Source organism: Alligator mississippiensis, chromosome 3, assembly GCF_030867095.1.
Source record: "Alligator mississippiensis isolate rAllMis1 chromosome 3, rAllMis1, whole genome shotgun sequence".
NCBI lineage: Eukaryota > Metazoa > Chordata > Crocodylia > Alligatoridae > Alligator > Alligator mississippiensis.
In genome coordinates, this window is record NC_081826.1 from 260580925 (window position 1) to 260600062 (window position 19138).

The 19138-nt window shown below is 41.5% G+C and overlaps 1 protein-coding gene across 6 annotated transcripts in view; it reads right to left on the reverse strand.

The window, feature by feature from the left end:
* NLN (neurolysin) overlaps positions 1-19138 on the reverse strand; it is a 72294-nt gene that overhangs the window by 45808 nt on the left and 7348 nt on the right. For 3 of the 6 annotated variants that reach the window (XM_014594085.3, XM_014594086.3, XM_059725132.1), the window contains exons 2-3: positions 9446-9702; positions 7009-7157 (exon numbers count right to left, since the gene is read on the reverse strand). In XM_014594085.3, coding sequence (XP_014449571.1) covers positions 7009-7157; positions 9446-9674 — 378 coding nt within the window. In that variant the 5' untranslated portion in view covers positions 9675-9702. Of the gene's footprint in view, positions 1-7008; positions 7158-9445; positions 9703-13580; positions 13724-19138 lie in introns of all 6 variants that reach the window. The other 3 variants (XM_019496034.2, XM_059725131.1, XM_059725130.1) reach the window with 2 other exon arrangements.

The window sequence follows — 19138 nt, forward strand, 5'->3', positions numbered from 1 at the left end:
AAATGGCAGTGGCGCGCTTTTTGAACTAAAACACAAAGGTGTTTTAGTTAAAAAACGTGCCGTTTTCTGTGCACTGATTCACGTTTTGCCACTTATACAACTGAATGTGGCATAGTGCAGTTTGCATAGCTTGCATGTGGGGCAGACTCGATTAATTGAGTCTGCTCCAAAGCAGATCTCCAGCGCATTGTGGGACAAAAAAGTATGCGTATAAATGTCCCTAATCACCAAATCTGAAACTCAATACATTAAATAATTTAAAAAGGCCCCTAACGTTAAGTGACTCTCTGTCACAAAACCAAATCTGGAAAGCTAGAGAGTCTTTCCTTGTCATTTCTAAGTTGATGGGATAATTTGGTAAGAATTAAGGGAGGAGAAAAGGATTCAAGGCCCTGATCCTAATTGTGACAGTAAGGTGCCTGGCATACATTCATTTAATGGCAGGTTGGGATCCCGATAATCATGCCTCCTGCCATGCCACGCATTCACCATTTATGGCATAATTAACATCTTAATCATGCCTTAAATGTAATGCGTCAGGGCCCGAAAGCTCAGACCATTTTTCTGTTCTTTATAGCATTAACAAAAAGAAGCATTTGTTGGCAGACTACTCTCAAAGACTCAAAAAAACTGGACAAACATTTCATTCCCTATTTTACATTGATTTCTCATGACCAAGAATATTGCTAATGCAACATACATTTTTGCTTTCTTATGCTGTAGTGGCTGGAATTCCCATTATGCATTGCTCTATTTTGATTTCACTCTTAGGGAGATTCCCACCATGTGCATGTTTTGGTCTCAGCGGGAATGGTCTTTAGGGTCATGGGAGAATTTAAACCACAGTATTCTAGTTTTCTTTTTCCCTTGCAAAGTAAAAGACTCAAGTCCCCACTCCTGCCCACCACAGAGTGGGAGGAAAGCAGAAAAGTTTGGTGGCACAATTCACCTTATGTTTAGTAAGTTTAACATCTTAACATCTGTCTCTTTAACATCTTTAACAACGATGTGGACATTAGTGTCAGAAACGCACTGGCTAAGTTCGCCGATGACACTAACTTTGGGGCACAGTGTCCATATCTGAGGACAGGCTAGTGATCCAGGCTGACTTGGATAAACTTAGTAAGTGGGCGGATACAAACCTGATGACATTCAATACCAATGAATGTAAGGTACTTCACCTCGGGGGAAAAAAAAACTCGCAGCATACTTATAGGTTCGGCAGTGCTATGCTTGATAGTGCCATGACCGCAAGATGAACATGAGCCAATCATGCAATGTCGCAGCTGGTAAAGCAAACAAAACTCTGGCTTGCATCCATAGATGCTTCTCAAGTAAATCTCAGGATGTTATCCTCCCGCTGTACTCGGCCTTGGTGAGGATGCAGCTGGAGTACTGCATCCAATTCTGGGCTCCACAATTCAAGAAGGATGTCAAGAAGCTTGAGAGAGTCCAGAGGAGAGCCTGGCACATGATCAGAGGGCAAGAGAATAGGCCTTATGAAGAAAGGCTGAGAGCCATGGGACTCCTCAGTCTAGAAAAGCACAGGCTCAGAGGAGACCTGGTGGCTGCTTATAAGTACATAAGGGGTGTACATCAGGATCTGAAAGAACATCTGTTCACCAGCACACCCCAAGGAAAAACAAGGACCAATGGTCATAAACTCCTCCAAGACCATTTTAGGCTGGACCTAAGGAAAAATCTCTTTACTGTCTGAGCCCCCAAGACCTGGAATAGATTTCCTCCAGAAGTGGTGCAGGCAAGTACTCTGGAATCACTCAAGAAACATTTGGATGCTTACCTTGCTGGGATCCTTTGACCCTAGCTGACTTCCTGCCCCTGGGGCAGGGGGCTGGACTTGATGATCTTTGAGGTCCCTTCCAGCCCTAACATCTATGAAATCTATTAAATCTAAGTTATAGAATAGATCTATTAAACATTAATGCAGTTGTGTGTGTTATGAGTCTGCCTAGAACAGCATTCAATATCAAGGATTCATTTTTTTAAATAGAGGAACTACAATCAGAAGAGTTATTTCATACCTCAAGGAACCTAACTTTTCTAACCCAACAGATAAGTAGAAATTAGTTTAATACAATGAACGTAATGGATTAAGATCACCAAAGCTACTTTTTCTTTTTAATAACCTCTTTTTAAAGGTGACTTATTGCAACCCCATTAGACTCCCTGGGCTCATTAGGCTGATCCATAGGTAACCCACGGCTGAATCAAGGATATATAAATAGAACAACCATCCTATACTTCATCTCTCAATATGCAACAACTGAATCCTCAGCAATGTAGTCTCCTGAAGTAAACTTTAAAACAAAAACAACAAAAATCAAAAGAAAAAAATAAGCAAGAGAGAAAACAAAACTAAAAAGGTTTCTAGGAATATCTTGTAAACCCTTCAATTTTGCAGCCTCATAAAAGCCTGTGGTATTGCACACTACAGAAAGGGAAATCCAACAGTGATGCTATCACAATATTCTGAGTGATAGTAGATGTCACTCCTCAATGATTCTTAGAGATTTTACGAAAACCTAGAAGTGCAAGGTATTTTTTCCCTGCTTAGTTCCATCATGGTATGAAAAGTATACTTGGGCAAGGAGAAAGTTGACAAACACAGAAGACCTTTATTAATATTTTTATTGTGCGATTATAAAGCTTGAAGCTGACTTAAATGTTCTAGTTATATAAATGAAAGACCATGGTTTTCAGAATTGCTTTAATCTCCAAAGTGACACAGCTCTCTCACAACAACAATTATGATTAAGGACAAAAATTATGAAATACCATGTTGAGTGAATTGGACCCTATAAGAGATTTTTTCTTAACTCATCTTTATCCTACCAACCCCCTCTAAAATATACTTTTAAATGTAAATGTCATTATAGCTCGTTTGAATATTGCCAAAGCCCCTATCCTGAAGATGCTTATGTGAAAGCTTAATATTAAGGACAGCCACAGTTTCAATGGTGCAAACCGTAACAGAAAGAGGAACTACATATCTTTTGGGGTAAATTTTGAACTCCCATAAATGTTAGTTATGTTCCATCTTATTCCACATTTTTATACATAAATTTGGTAATGGAGGTTCTAATTTTGGATACATTTCTGAAAATGGTATTGTTTTATATATTGCATGAATGGGTCTTTAAGAAATACTAAGAAATGGAGCCTATTTGGAACACCAGGAATGAAGAGTACTCATAGCTGCTTACATCATGCTGAGTTTCATAATGGTGTGTGGGTGGGGAAGATTGGTAACATTCTTAAGCATGTCCCTGCTAGCTGGTGTGTACAGTTGTTAGAAATGACTAGACTCAACATCAGAGCTTCACTATACACATCAGTAATCATGATCCATCTACCATGCCCAGGTTCTGGAATTTGGAATAAAGTTTCCTAAGAGATGGAATCTAGAATAAAATCTACAACTTAAACCTGGAGGGATTTTTTGCTCCTAGCATTCAGGAGAACACCTTTTTGGTTTAATTTGATATAAGAATGCTTGACACATCCTCCTTCAGCAAGGTTTTCTGAAAATAAAATTAATTTAGGAAGAAGCACAAGTACCTTATATAACTTTAAACAAGCTTAGTTCTGGGTTAATGGAGCAAAACTTTACCTAGGGGCAGAGAAATATAGAACATACTTAACATAATGATTTAACTGGTGACATTTGGTGGGATGCTGCTGCTGTAATAATAGGAGAGACTGAGGAGTCCTGGTTTCACCACTGTTAACTTAGCTCTAAGCAAGTTCATTAAGTTTAAAAAACTGCATCCACATTTCATAATAGATAATTCCATACAAAACCTTTTTTGATAGAAGTATTTTATTGAAATAAATGTGGTGGCTTGTTACAATGCTTTCAATGAAGCTTTTAAAAATCCAGTCTCTCCTCTTCTGTTAGAAACTCTTACTCAAAAACAGAGGCTCGGGACAGAAAAACAAACAAATCCGCATGAACGGAGAAGTTCTATATCATCATTTTCACGGATCCTGGTTTTCCCTGACAAAAAACCTGGCAAATTCTCCCCCTAAAATCCGTGATTAAAATGAAAGGCCTCTCACTCACCCCCCCAACAGCCCCCTGGCCCTGCTGGTGCCCCTCACTCCCACCCCAGAGTCCCCGGGGGGGGGGGGGGGGGACAGGCATACCCCTGAGATCTGTGTACGGGGAGGGGGTTGAGGCAGGCTGTATAATGTGGGCTTGGGCTCCCACCCCGCTGCCCTCCCCCGGGGCCTCTACAACCTGGCGGGTGCGACTTGGGGCTGCAGGACACAGGGGACCATGCAAGGATCTCCTTCCCGCTGCAAGCTCTACGCTGCCCTGGCGATATGCCTCCTGCATGCATGGCAGCTTTGAGGGGCGCAACTCTGCGCCGCTACCCCCTCTGCTGCCTCATACACAGGGGATGCATCGTCAAATCTATATCTTCCTTTGGTAAAATGGAAAATCTGTGGTTTTCTCCATTTCCTCATGAAAAACAGAAAACCCAGATCCCTGAGCATTTGGAAGTGGCAACACCCAGGATCAGCCCGATCTTGGCAGAAGTAAGTTTCACAGTCTTCTGTACTCCAGGAAAAATATTATTTTCTCAGTGCTTTTGCGATTTATGGGGTGTTCAGATCTAAGAAATCCTGGTCAGGTCACATCACTAGGAACTGTGTGTTTAGGAGACACCTAAAAAATGTAGTTAACTAAATAAAAATTCTCAAGAATTAGCTTTAGAAACTTAACAAAAAAGTAACATAATGTAGAAAAAAAGTTTTCAAAAGCTACTGCTAAAAACCTTTGAGTCTAAAAGACTGAGCACCAAATGCGCACACATACAAAATGCAAGGGCCAAAATCATATTAAATAATAAATACAGATTAAGCTTGTTTATTTCATGGTAGCAAGTAGAGAAGTGAAATATGAGACGCTGTTTTCTACCACACAAGACTGAATAAAAGGTTCTGAACTGGGGCTATAAAATATCAGACTGTTCACATATAAACAATGAGAAAACAGCAAATAAAAAGAAAGCAAACATGACAATAGATGATAGAATTATGAAATACTTTGGTCAAATCTCGTTTCTTCAAGATCTTGTTTCAAATGTTATCCTGGTTTCCAATAAAGGTGGCAAAAAGTAAGGATACTAGCACTGCCAGGTACAGACAAGAAGTGACTCCAGCGGAGAGATATTCTAATGCGTTACCAACAGTATGTATGGAACAGCAGCTAAGTATAACAATTTAATAAACAGAAGATTTACATTTGTAGCAGGGACAAATGAACCTGCTATAATTATTCACACTAAATTATATCCTTAAATATTTTTAAAATATCCTCCTGAAGACTCTGAAAAATGGAGAGATACTTGCTACACTGTAAATATTTTTTGTTTCAAATACCTAAGCTTTTGCTTAGAACCAAAGAAAGTAGATGATGTCCTTCAACTAGCACTTTCAGGACAGCTGTACTGACATGGTACAGTAAAAGCTGTTATCCGACACTTTACCATCTGGAATGCTCCATTAACCGGCATCTATCATAGATGGCATCTGTTGTTTACGGCAGTGGATCGATACAGCAAAAGCAAAACCGGAAGTCCCACCATGGCACTTCCGGTTTTGCTGAGTCCCACTTCTTCCTTGAGGAAAGCAGGGGGCAAAGCAGCCTGCATGGGGCCTCCCTCCCTGTCCCCCGGCACCCTGGGGGTGAAAGCCCTGGTGTACTGGCAAAGACACCTCCAACCCGCTGGAAATAAGATCTCAAATAACCGACATATTTGATTAACTGGCACCCCTATTCCCTAAGGATGCCAGATAAAAGAGCTTTTACTGTACTGAATTTAGCAGTAATTAGAGATTAAGGCAGTGGCTATGCTACAGATTTCTGTAGTTTAACTGACAGATGATGTTATCTCTGACCAAAGTTTCTGTTGACAAAAACTCCTGATATGGACTTAGGGTTTTGTCTATAGTACAAGGCTGCAACGATCAACCTGTTTGCAGACAAAAGCATGGCAGCAGAGCCCCCCCAGTGGATGTATGCTATATGCTAGCAGAAGGGTTTTTTCTGTTGGCTATGCTGTAACACCTCCCCAAATGACCAAAGCTGAGTTGGAAAAACCTACTTGTCAGCCTAGCTGCATCCAGATGGGGGAAGACAGTGGCAAGACTGCTGGAAGAGCTCGGTTGTTTACGTGGTATGATCTGGCCATCCCCCTACCTGACATCATTATTCCAGCAAAACTTTGTAGTGAGTGAAGACCATGTTTTTACCAGCAAAATTGTACTTATATGAATGATTTTTTTATTCTTGTACAGTGGTTTACTATATAGGTAGAAAGTAAAGCTTTGTTAATAGAGCTTCACCCGTATTAAGAGCATTTTGTTGGCAAACTATATTAGTATTCCTATTAGGCATATAAATATAGGTTAAAAAAATATCTGTTTAAACTTACTCTAATTATATTGGTTAAACAGTTAACTGATAATGCAGCAGCTCAGATAAGGCTGCTGCTTGAGCTGGTCCCCAGGCCCTTCTATGGGAGGTTGGTGAGGAAGAGGAGATGGTGGCAAGCCCCGGCCAGATAACACAGCTCACCTGAAGCTACGGGGTAGGAGGGAGGGAGCACCTGTGAAGAGCACCTAATTGCTTAACCAATGAGTCATTTGACTGCCCACTGTTTGCCTCTTTAACCACAGGTAAGAGGGCTACTAGTCTCCCCTCCCCTTCTCCTTGCCCCTCCCTCCTACCTGCCCTGCCACCTTCCTGGGGCACGGCACGGTTTCCCTCCCCTCCCTTTCTTGCCAGACTGTGCCCTGTCCTGCACTAAATAACAACTGGGAACCTAACCGGTAATTATTGGGCTTATGGGTTATACAATTAACTGTTTAACTTTTCACATCCCTACTTCCTATACTGATAAAGCAATCTTAGTGTAAACATAGGTGAACTAGCAACTCCCTTGAGAGTTATTTCTAGTTATTTTCATTGTCTTTTACCTGTAAATAAACAATCTTCCGAAACACATCTTCTCTCATGCTCATCTCCACATCAAAATGAGAAAGCTTTTTGTCAGCTTCTGTGCTTGCTAAGCGTACTTCCTTGTTGGATGAGACATGCTGTGGAAAATCCAACATGCTTCTTTCCACTGTTTAAATAAAAAAAGAACCAAAATCAATTGCAATAGTTATTTACAAAGCAGTACACCCACATGAACTTCTCTCAGGATATGGAAATTTCCTAGTAACGGATGAATTACTTCAGTAATTTTCTTCTTTTTAATTTTTATAAAACCTTTCAGAAACAAACTTATGTAAACAAATTCCTGAAGAAATCAGTGATCAGGACTGCCACCTAATTAAATGATTACTGATAATGTAAGCGGTGACTTAATGAAGGAATGTAATTATATATCATTAAAGCAAACAAATATTTCAGAGGGGTTGTTCATTATCAAAAACTAAGTGACCTGGGAAATGATCCCAGTTTAACAGCAGTACAGTCATTTTCAAATTAGTAAAAGATAATATTGACATGTATGCATGTTAGTATTATAAGTAGTGGAATTTTTAAAAAAAGAGGAAGCATGTACAAGTCTAACATGCTTAACAGCATGAATGATGGTATAAATTCTTCCTGGATACTGGAAACACCACTATTTGAATCTTGACATCATGTCAATTTCCAATTAAAATATTAAAAAATAGCCAGGTGTGAACAAGTCATTTTGCTACTAATTTAGCAAGAAATAAGACCTAAATTGACTTGTCATCACTAAGGTCTACTAGATAGCATAAGCCAAATAATACACTTTTACATGGACATGAAAAACTAAATTTGTACTGCCATGTTACCACCATATTAATTACAAAAATGAATGTAGGGCCTACCCTAAGAACTTTGCTGAACTTATCGTTTTCTACCATTTGTCTCCAATAAGGACAGCTACAGGATACGTTTGCCTCAGACCACTATACAGTCAGGAAGTGCTAGGCCCTATGCTTCTACTTCTTTCAAGGAGCGAGCTCATCTATTTTATTCCAGGACTGGGCTACTGGTTTGAGCACCCCTGTTTCTCCCAAGGGCTCTTCAGTGATTTCAAAAGATACAGAATTCCTATTAGAGAAATCTCCCCTTTGAGATATATGCAACAATGGATGTTTGCAATGACACAGGGAAGCCTTTTCACAGAACAAGTCATCTTTTAAAAAACATAGTTCTGATGCTGTTTCACATCTCTATCTCCCTTAGCTACAAATCGTTAAAAGCTAATGGCTGGTTGTTGATCTTCCCTTGCGTCTCTGAGCCAACTGCATTCATATATTGACAGATTTTGATGGTTCACATATAGCCCAAAACGGTTATGCCTGAGTTACTAACAGTCCTCTTTTATTCTCCTGACCCAGAGAAGATATTAATTCTTTCACATTTTGATAGGTCATAATACAGAATCATACATATTTTTCATTAAAACATTACAAGTATTCCTCACATCTTCCACTGATTCCTTCTGCCTGCTGTTATCATCTCAGGCTTTTTTCTCTATTTTGAGTTCACTTGCTGGACTCAGTCATACCCCTGAATGGCTGAACAGAGCAAAAAATCTGCATCCAAAAGCAGTTAAAAAGTGGGACGTCTTATGTGTAGGAGTCTACCTAAATTGCGGGGGGTGGTATCAATTTTGGTGGGTTGATTGCAGTGTAAAGTTCTCATTCTGTGGTCATTTTCTGGTGGCCCTGCCCCTCAGCACCAATTGGCAGAGAGGTCCCAAGGGCAGGGGGGGAGGGGGGAGAAGAGGGGGCGGCCACCATCTGGTCTGCTGCCCTTCACGCTGCCTTGTCAGCTGGCATCTTTCCCTCCTGGCAGCAATGACCGCTAGCTCAAGAGACCCAGCATTTTATTTTTTTGTTGTTGATTTGGAGGGCAATCCCACATTTTGCAGTTTTCACAAAATTCACAAAACCGTGCATTAGGTAGGTCCCTACATGTATGTACTACACACATTCTAGTTCACGTTGTTGCACAGTGCCCCCTAGTGACTCCATTTGTTATTTAAAAAGATAGCAAAGAGGGTAGGTAGATGCTTGTGAGACTTGACACACAAGGACTTCGATTGTGGAAGAACTGATGATGCCCATCATGCCTTTCTGGATGCAGCGTGGGAAATTACTTAAACTGAAATCAGAACAAACCTGGTAACTCTTGTTATGTCTGGAAAGCAGGACAGCAGGATTTCCTAACTAATAAGGTTTACTGCCATGAACAGATCCAGAGAAATTAGCACAGATGGATTTCCTTTCCGAGATTTCTACCTTCTGTAGCCAAGCAGCCATAGATCAAGTTGACAGCTGGGGACTGCTCTTTTTCCATGATTTCTAAAACTCTCTGGTAATAAACAAAAAATTCAAAGGAAGGAATTAGATCTCTCATACGCACCTGCATATTCCACTTCTATATCTGCCAAAGCCTGGATTGTGTTTCCATATGTTACTTTTTCCATATCAAGCATTGCAACATGGTCATACACTTGCTTTGTTTTCCTGATCAGTTCTTCTGTCCTTGTTCTAATTTGTTCTGGTGACAGATCCCATTTCAAAAGGTTTCGGTCTGCTGTTACATATGAAGAGACCTTGCTTTGGGTAGTGATTTCTGTTCCTAAAGTCATTCTCAGCAAAAGCCTTTGGCCACCAGCTCTGAAATTATAAATGAATTTTGAAAATTAAAGATCTAATTCAAGTGAAAAATATATTGAGGATGATTTAAAAAAGTATATAATCTATTTTAAGACAGTATTATCCCTTGTGTAGCATGACTCTAAACCAGGGGTGGGCCAAATACAGCCTACTAGGGTAGGCACCCACCAATAAATTATATCTAGCCTGGCCCACTGCTGCCCCTGCTGCAGTTCACATGGAGCCAAGCCCTGCCCACTCCTGCTGGGGCAGTGTGCTGTGCTCCTACCCTTGCCTGTGGGAGGGCCCTGGCCCGAGTGTATAGCTTCTGGGTAGGGCTGCTGCAGTCACCCAGGGAACTGCTTGGCTCCCCTGGCCTTCAGTGGCTCCTCCTCTTGTCCCTGCTACAATGCTCCAGGCAGCAGGTAGGGAAACAGATGCAAGGGGGTGGGGGGGGTGGTGGGAAGCTGCAGTTGGGTGGGAGTGTGGGGCCCACACTGGGGCTGGGGTGGGACGATGTGCTGGGTGTGTGGGAGCCTGGGTTGGTGGAAGCATGAGACCCCATGGCTCACGTGCAGCTCTTGGGACTCAGCCAGACCATGCACCACCAGGTGGAGCCCATGTGATGGAGCTGGCAGCCTGGCTCTGGTCCCTGCTGCCATGTGCAGCTCCTGGTGATGGGGAGTCCCATGTGATGAAACCTAACTGACTTGACCCCACTCCTTGCTGTCCCAGCCTAGTCCTAGTAGCTGCATGAGGGAGAAGGAAGCGGGACCAGGCCACTGGCTCCATCACACGTGGCTCCAACCGAGTCCTGGGAGCTACAGGTGAGCTGTGGAGAGCCCTGCAAAATGGAGCTGATGACCTAGCTCTGGTTCCTGCTGCCATGTGCAGCTTTCAGGACTTGGCTGGAGCTGCTGGGAGGCTCTACCTGCCATGGGCCATGAGCATCCCAAGGGGTTGTGCACCGTTTGGGGGTGTGGGGGTGTGTGTGTGTGTGTGTGTGTGTGTGTGTGTGTGGAGGGGGCCCACAAGCAGACCCCACCATACCCACCCCCCTCCCACCCTGTCAAGGGGCGATATTACCTGTGCGGCCCTCGACAGCTCATGAAAACTTAAGTGGCTCTCCAGATGAATAATTGCCCACCCCTGCTCTAACCAGCTGTACTGTCCTCTAATATGCTCTTAGACATGTAGATAAAATCTTTTGGTTTTAACAAAAATAAACAGAACAGTTTTCTTAGAGGATCACACAGTTACTCGAAACATTAATTACTGAAATTCCATGGAAACAGACACAAGTATTTTGCATTTTGAGACAAGAAAAAGAGAACATACAGCAAAATGTAAGTTTTTAAGACCACTACATGCAGCACTAACAATGGCAAAAATCATTTCATGTGGAAGTGCTCATCAAAATGAATAGGTTTATGCTTATACTGAATGTCTGCTGCATTGAAGGCAATGAGGGGAAATTACCTCATAGCCTCCTACTTCACAATTTACTCCTTTAAATGTTGCATCTCTTATGTGATTAATTCATATGGTAGTTTTGCTATTACTAGAAAAGGAACAAAGATTTCTCATTTCTATAAATAACCTTTGTGTTCAATGAATTTAATTACATTTAATTAACTAGATATAATTTAATTAATTGTATACCAGTCTTGGATCTGCTCTCAATGAACCTATGTTGGTTGCCCCTGAGCATTACCTCCCCTGCTGGGCCCTTGCAGATGTGCTCCTGGATAATTTTATCAAAGGTCTTTCCAAGGACTGAGGTGAGACCAACTGGCCTATAGTTACCTGGGTCCTCCTTTCTCCCCTTCTTGTAAATGGGGATCACATTGGCCCTTTTCCAATTCTCTGGTACCTGGATAGAGCCCCACAAGTGCTCATACAGCCGTGCCAGGGGCTCTGCTATGACCCCTGCCCATTCCCTCAGCATCCTCGGGTGAAGAGCATCTGGACCTACTGTACATCCATCCCCTCTGACAATTCCCTAACTAGGTCATTCCTGACCCTAGGCATAGTGGTGCCTTCCCTGGGCCCGTCTGTAATCTTAGTGGGGAACTGTCCCGGTCCCTGTTCAGGAATATGGAGGCAAAGAATTCGTTAAAGAGGTCAGCTTTTTTGTTAGCTGCAATCACCATATTACCAAGCCTGTCCTGTAGGGGCCCCATGTTCCCCAGTGCCACCTTCTTACTCCCTATGTATTTGAAAAAGGACTTTTCGTTATCCCTAATTCTGGTCGCTAGCCCTAGCTCCATCTCTGCCTTGGCCTTCCTAACAGCCTCCCTGCAGTCCTGAGCAACGGAGGTGTAATCCTCCTTCCACTGTTTGCACGCCTCCTTTTTTGCCCTCAGGCATTCCTGGATGCTTTTGCTGAGCCATAGGGGCTTTTTAGCACTCCTGCCCCCCTTGGTGCGCATTGGGACTGACTCCCTTTGAGCTTGGAGGATCGTCTCCTTGAGGAACAACCACCCGTCTTGAACTCCCATCTCATTGAAGCTCTGAGACCCCAATGACTCTCCTACTAATCTTCTTAGCCCATTGAAGTCAGCCCTCCTTAAGTCGAGGACTTTTGCCTTACTGCTTGCTTTGACCACCCAGAGCTGGATAGTAAATTCCAGCAGGCGATGATCACTGTCGCCCAGTTGGTCGAGTATCTGCAGACCCTTCACCAGATTGTCACCTGTGGCAAGGACCAAGTCTAGCAAGGCATTTCCCCTGGTGGGACTATGCACCTCCTGGGTTAGGTGGAGGTCCTGTATCCCAGCTAGGAACCTACTTGAGCGGTTGGACCTGGCTGACTGCTCCTCCCAGCAGATATCTGGGTAGTTTAGGTCACCCATGAATAACCACATCCCTTGACTTTACAGCCTCCGTGAGTTGACCTGAGAATTCCAGGTCCAGCTCGTCCCCCTGGTGAGGCGGTCTGTAGTAGATGCCCACTATCAAGTCCTTTTCCCCACAACCCCCTTGCATTCTTATCCAGAGCGCCTCAGTTAGCCCTTCTTCTGAACCCATCTTGATCACTGAGGATGTGTATTGCTCTTTGACGTAGAGCGCTACACCCCCCTCTTTTTTCCCCCTGCTCTGTCCTGGCTGTACAGCCTGTGACCCTAGATGTCCACTGTCCAGTCGTGAGTAGAATCCCACCAGATTTCCGTGAGCCCCACTAGGTCTGGGTTTTTGCTAGCTAGCAAAAACCAACAAAAAAAAAAACAAACTGTCCAGAAGTGAAGAATCACAACAGCCCCAGCAACATGAGAAAATGACTGTAATTAAATAAGAGTTGAGCAAATCTCATGAGTTGAATGAAGATGTTGATTCTAGCTCTGTGGAAGAGGTGCTGTTCTGCAAACACAGATTTGATCTCTTTTACAGCAGTGGTGCAAACGTGCCATGATGATATTTTACCTGTACCAGCTAGCCTTCAGCTGTTACTAAAATTATAGAGAAATATGCATATCTGAAGTGGTCAACTAGTAAAAGACAATATTTACCAAGTGAGACTACAACATCATAATTCTTTTAACACCAGTCACTGTCATTGTGTAAACACCTATTCAATGACTATTCAAACTGGTTAGCTTGCACACAAGGCTCAGATAAAATTTGAATGTAGGATGCACATTTCAAGGATATATGATTAGGACCCAAGTTAAACAGTGAGAATAACAAACTTGGAAAAAGGACAAGGGTGCAGGGCTTCTATTTTTTCAGGCAATGCCTCTGATACTGAAAGTTTCAATTGAGAAGCTATTTGACCCTTATTAATACAGTTAGCTTTAAGTCCTCTTACCATGATTTACATTTTTGCCTCTATCAGCACAGAATAATATGGTATATCAGATTTATTGCAATGCCACTACTACTACATTAAAGACACTGACTTTGGAACAGAAACAAGAATAAAGAAGAACCTGTTCAACCCAATCCAGGAAAGGTTGAAGTGAGAACAGTCAGGGGGACTGTGAGAACTGCTGAGTGGGAAGTGTGTTAGCAGCACCAGCAACTGTTCCTTAGATGAAGACATCTGTATATTGAAAAAAAAAAAAAAAAATCAAGAGAAGGGGTAGTTCTGGGGTTATACTTAGTAATTACTGAATACAAGTAGCAAGTCACCAGAAGCTTCCTTATTCTCCACCTAGCAAGATAGTGTTGTTTATTTTTCTCCAATCAGGAATTAATGCACCAGTCCCTTCTGGACTGGATCTTTGAAATTCAGATTTTAAAAAAAGCTCATGAGACGCTTCAGCTGTTGTCCCTCTTCTAAAAGATACCAGCAGAAAAATTTACTGAACTGAAGCCTGCAATTTAACAATATAAGCAGCCATCCACTCCAAACCCCATTTGCTTCATTTAAAACCTCTGCACTAAACTACAAAGCCATTAGAAGAATGGGATATTGTAGTCTTATAGACTACTAAACTGTAGCTGCAGGGCTTAGATATATAATTGCTGTGACTGAGTCCAGGTACAGCCTCAAGGGATCTGCAGGTGAGTCTTCCTAAAATCAAGCTCAAGATTCTAGAAAACCTAGTCAAAGAACATCAGGAAGAACGTAAATTACACCAAGAGTGCCCAACCTTCTGTCTGTAGGCCAAATCTGGCCTGTGGAGCCAAGGCATATGGCTTGTGGGGCTCCCCATGGGTCAGAAAATTTGGCAGTGGGGTACCAGCAACAATTAATACTACTACTACTCTCCTCCCTCTGCATGTCGCCAGATTGGGACCAGGCCACGCCTCCTTCCCTCTCTGTAGCTGGGTTGGGGCTGGGCCACGTCCCCAGCTTCCCACATGGCTTGATCCGGGTTGGGTCATGCCTCCTTCACCCCCATGGTACTGGGTCAGGACCACTGTCCAGATCCAGCCCATAGATAAACTGAACACTGCCCATCCGGCCCACTGGCAAAAAGGTTGAGCACAACTGAATTGTGTCATCTTAAGGACACAATGTAAGATACCACTGGGCATGTCTACACATGTATTTACACGCACCTGAACTTAATGCATCTTTGCTTCAGGTGCATTAAGGCAATTTAGGCGCGTGTATACATGTGGATGTGCTAATGTGAGTTAAGGCGTGTTAAATTTAGGTATGAATAGCTAAATTGCATTAGCACACATGCAGATGCGCTAATATGCATTAACATGGTGTCTATCCATTAACGAACACCATGTTGATGTGCATTAGCACATCTACACACGTGCTAATGTGACTTAGCTATTAGTGCCAAAAATTGATACCTGCTTTACGTAGGTATCAGATTTAGGCTCACATAGCCTTAAATAGCTATCTTTAAGGTGCATTAAGGGCACGCACATGTAGCCACGTGCCCTTAAGGCACCTTAATGATGGCAATTTTAGGCTAAGCCCACTTAAAAGAGGCTCATGTAGACCAAAGCATTCTCCAAATACACAAAGCAAAAGAAAAGAAAAATTGAGCAATTTTCACAAGGATAAAAGCTCTCAACCAAATCAAAGAGCTAGATATGAAACACATCCTCTGCTGATGAAGCTTACTGCTTTTCTGCTTTTATAGCCAACACCCAGATATAATATGCCATTAACCAGTTCAAGAATTTGTATAGAAAATACTCAGCAGTGTGGCTAACTAAATATATTTGCCAGAAACAAAAATAGTTATTAGAAATAAATTCTCTAACTGGATAAGAAGTTTAAATAGGTACGGAATAACTCGGATCTACTGCAAATGCTAGAATGCAGAGTTCAAAGGACTGATAAGCACAAACATTAAGTTACAAGACAGAAATATCAACCTGATTATGACTGCATTAGTTAACAACTTTAAGAAATTAAATTAAAATTAGTTGCTAGGATATCAATTTTAACATATCTGAAGTGGTCAACTAGTAAAAGACAATATTTACCAAGTAAGACTACAACATCATAAATAATGATTTACCATATTAAAATTGATATCCTAGCTACCAGTTATCATACAAGCTAGCAAGTGGCTGTTTACATCTGCTGAAGACAAGACATGAATGAAGTTTATTACATAACAACTGTCTATACTATTGGAAGCCTCACTATTATTAGTAGCATTTATTCTTCAAACTCTTAGTCTTCCTATAACAGTATAATTTCGAATAGATATTTTTATCTCTTATTAAATTACAGAGATCTGTATTAACATATTGTCTGACGTTGGAAGTATAGTAGACTTCCAGCTTTACCCATGGTTTGAGGGGTGGTGCATCAAACCCACCCTTTAGTAAATCCTGGACTCATCCATGGATACATTGAAGGTTTTTCAAAGACTCAAGCAGGATAGATTAGAATCATACTTAGACCTTGTACAGACACCCAGTTTCTTCTGGGAGAAACCACATGTGTACAGAGATTCAGGCCTTTTCTCACAGAATAAATATGGCCACTCTAGGAAAAAAAATGGGGAAACAAGCAGGGTTAAATCACTCCTAGGATAATTTCTCCTAGGAGAGCAAATATCTGTACATGACAAAGGTCACCTAACTGCTACTAAGAGGCCCAGCAGGTGGCAAATGGTTTAGTCCTAAACTCGGTAACTCTATTCAAATAAAAAATTAAAATTAAATGCAAGAACTATTTTAAAGATGCCTGGAATATGTTAAAATACCCTTTTAGATTTGGAGGTAAAAAACCCACATAACAAGAAACTACAACTCATCAAACTAATTCAGTAAAGGTACCTCAGGCTGTGGAATGAGTAAACATTAATAAGCAAGGGTGCTAAGGAATGTACTTAAAAAAATTCATGAAAGAATAAATATCCATCATTTTCATGTCATGTGAAACTTGAAGCATGAAATGTTTTCCAAAAGATGTTGAGTAATTATTTTCTTTATATACGAGAATTCTTTTACTCATTCAAAATTCAGGCACGCATTAAACAGAATTACTTAATCCATGGAAGCTCTTGATACTACACTGTTCTGTAAGATGCAATATGAGATTTGAGATATGCCACCTCATTTAATAGTGATTACACACTTTTACATATAGTTTGAGACATTTTGAAAAACCCTGTAACTTGAAAATGAAAAATGTCTTTAATGTTGAACCAAATTATATTAACAGTAATGTAATTAAAGACACAATAGAAACAATCACTACGTAACTGAGAAAACATCTTAGAAATGCATACATAAACATAGGTTTATTGTGCTTGGTGACAGATTCACTGACAAAAGTTGATGTTTACCAGATATGCACAAGACAGAAAATGTCTACTCTTCTCTGACATAATGGAATCTGAAACAAGGGATGATACAACACAGAGAGAATGAGAAGGAGCATAACTTTGGAACCTGGGACTAAAATCGAAAGAACTGAAACATTGTTTGTTCTTGAACTTAGATTAAACAAATGTGTATCTTTAGAAATATGTATATCATATTTAAGCAACTAATCCCATGCTTTTAGTGTACTCTAAACAACAACACTGATATTCTAGATCATAGAACTTAAAATTTATGTTTGAAACATTTTCAAATTTTAATATTAGACAACAGTATATAACAGCATCTTCAAATTCTGTTGATATCTTTGCGGGCAATTTCAGGTTCCTTTGGAATTATTTACCATGTATGTACTCTGGTTTGCTAGTTCAGTCAAAGGACTGAAGGTAATAATACCGCCCCCCCATAATTTCTGTCAACCATTCAGATCATGCTCTATTTTCTCACATACCACACATTTCCAAATAAGACCCAACCTGTTCTGATGAGGAAGAATGAAGCACGGGAAAAAGATTTTTTTTTCATTTTTCCCAGTCTTCCCTGTCACAGCATTGGGTCACAATGCCCGAATGGTACCAGTCATGCAGAAGGGGCATAGTTCACTCCTCAACGTCATTCACTCTCTTCTTTCAGCTCCAAAGCCAAAGGTTTGTCTCTGTCACAGCCACTGTCAAATTGTCAAACATGTAACCCATGAGCCAATTTCAGAGTTGCTGTGGCAGTGGTATCGATCACAGCTGTTTTGGTGCAGTTCAAGAACCCAAGGAATCAATACTGCTGCTACTTGTCTGCTCTGTCCCCTGCCATCAGTTTTAGTCTCTGGGGCAACTAACCCACCTCCCCTTCCCGTTTTGGTTATAGGTAAAGTGGGGTACAGGGAGAAGGCAAGCAACATTAACTCCCTGAGTCCCAGAGCTTTGCTGAAAAAGTGGGGATGAACACCACTGCCGCAGGGGCTTCAGCAGCTGCATTGACAAGCTCCAAAGGCCAAATCTGGCCTTTAAAGGTGGGTGACCCAGTCCATGAGAAACTCTGTGGGCCAGATGACCCACCGCCATGAGCCAAATCCAGGCTATGGGCCTTGCGTTTGACATCCTTGCTTTACAAAACTCGTGGCTACTCCAGATTTCATGATGGGTTTAATGATCACGGGGACTGAAGGCCCTTAGTTTTCAAGGGCCTTAGTTTTAACTTGCTATATGTAGTTTTCCAGAAGCTATAAAGGGCTATACTTGACATTCCTGGTCTTTACATTAAAGCAATAACAAATTTGTAGGACTATTATTTCTGTGTCTTTAGAGGGCAAATAACAGATTTTTAGATTTCATGCTTGAATGTGTATATTATTCATTATATTTAAAATTAAACAGAGGCTATATTCCTCAGATTGCTGCAAAAACTATTCATGTAGTTTCAATATTCTAACTGCACCTACTGGGCTAGTAATTAAAAAAGGGTACAGTTCATTATGACAACAAGAAAACAACTACCATAGTACCACTTCCCATTTCCTCCTCATTCTGTATCTGCGCTGAGCAACTTGTCAGCAGCCAATCCCAACATTACACTTAAGTACTGTCAAACACATAATAAATGACAAGTACAAGATTTTAATAAATGCTTAGCCATAAGACCACATATGCAACAAAGTACTACAACAGGCTATGGGTTTTATTCTAATATTTGTTTTAAAAAGGTTCATCTTGTAATGATGTTTTGTGTCTCCATTAACCTGACTAGCTTGTACACAGGGAAAGAAGAGTGAATATATTTCCTGCTAGATCTGAGCTGGAGAGATGAGATGGATGTCCAGCAACAAAGGAACTGAAAAGACCTGATAACTCAGGTGAGCTTGGTGCTCATCCTTTGGAGGAAACACTCTGGAAAGCTTCTCAATGAAGAAGCCTGAAAAGTAGGGTGAAGGCCTCAGAGCTGCACAGCCCAAAGCAAAGAAGTCAGGCTCCTTACATGTATTTAGGCTGTTTGGACTGGAGAGAGAATACCTGAGTTACTTGGGGGCTGTGTGAGGTGGGCTGGACTGGGAACAGAGGGACTGCTTAATCCTTTGGAGGGGGAAGGGTCTCCTTCCTGGGTGACCCTTACTGAAGAGGAAATGTCTGTTTTGCTCTTTGGAGCTTGGACTGTACTCCTTTCCCCTTTGCAGAGGTAAAGCCCCTCTCTCAGGAGCCAAACTGGAAGGTAG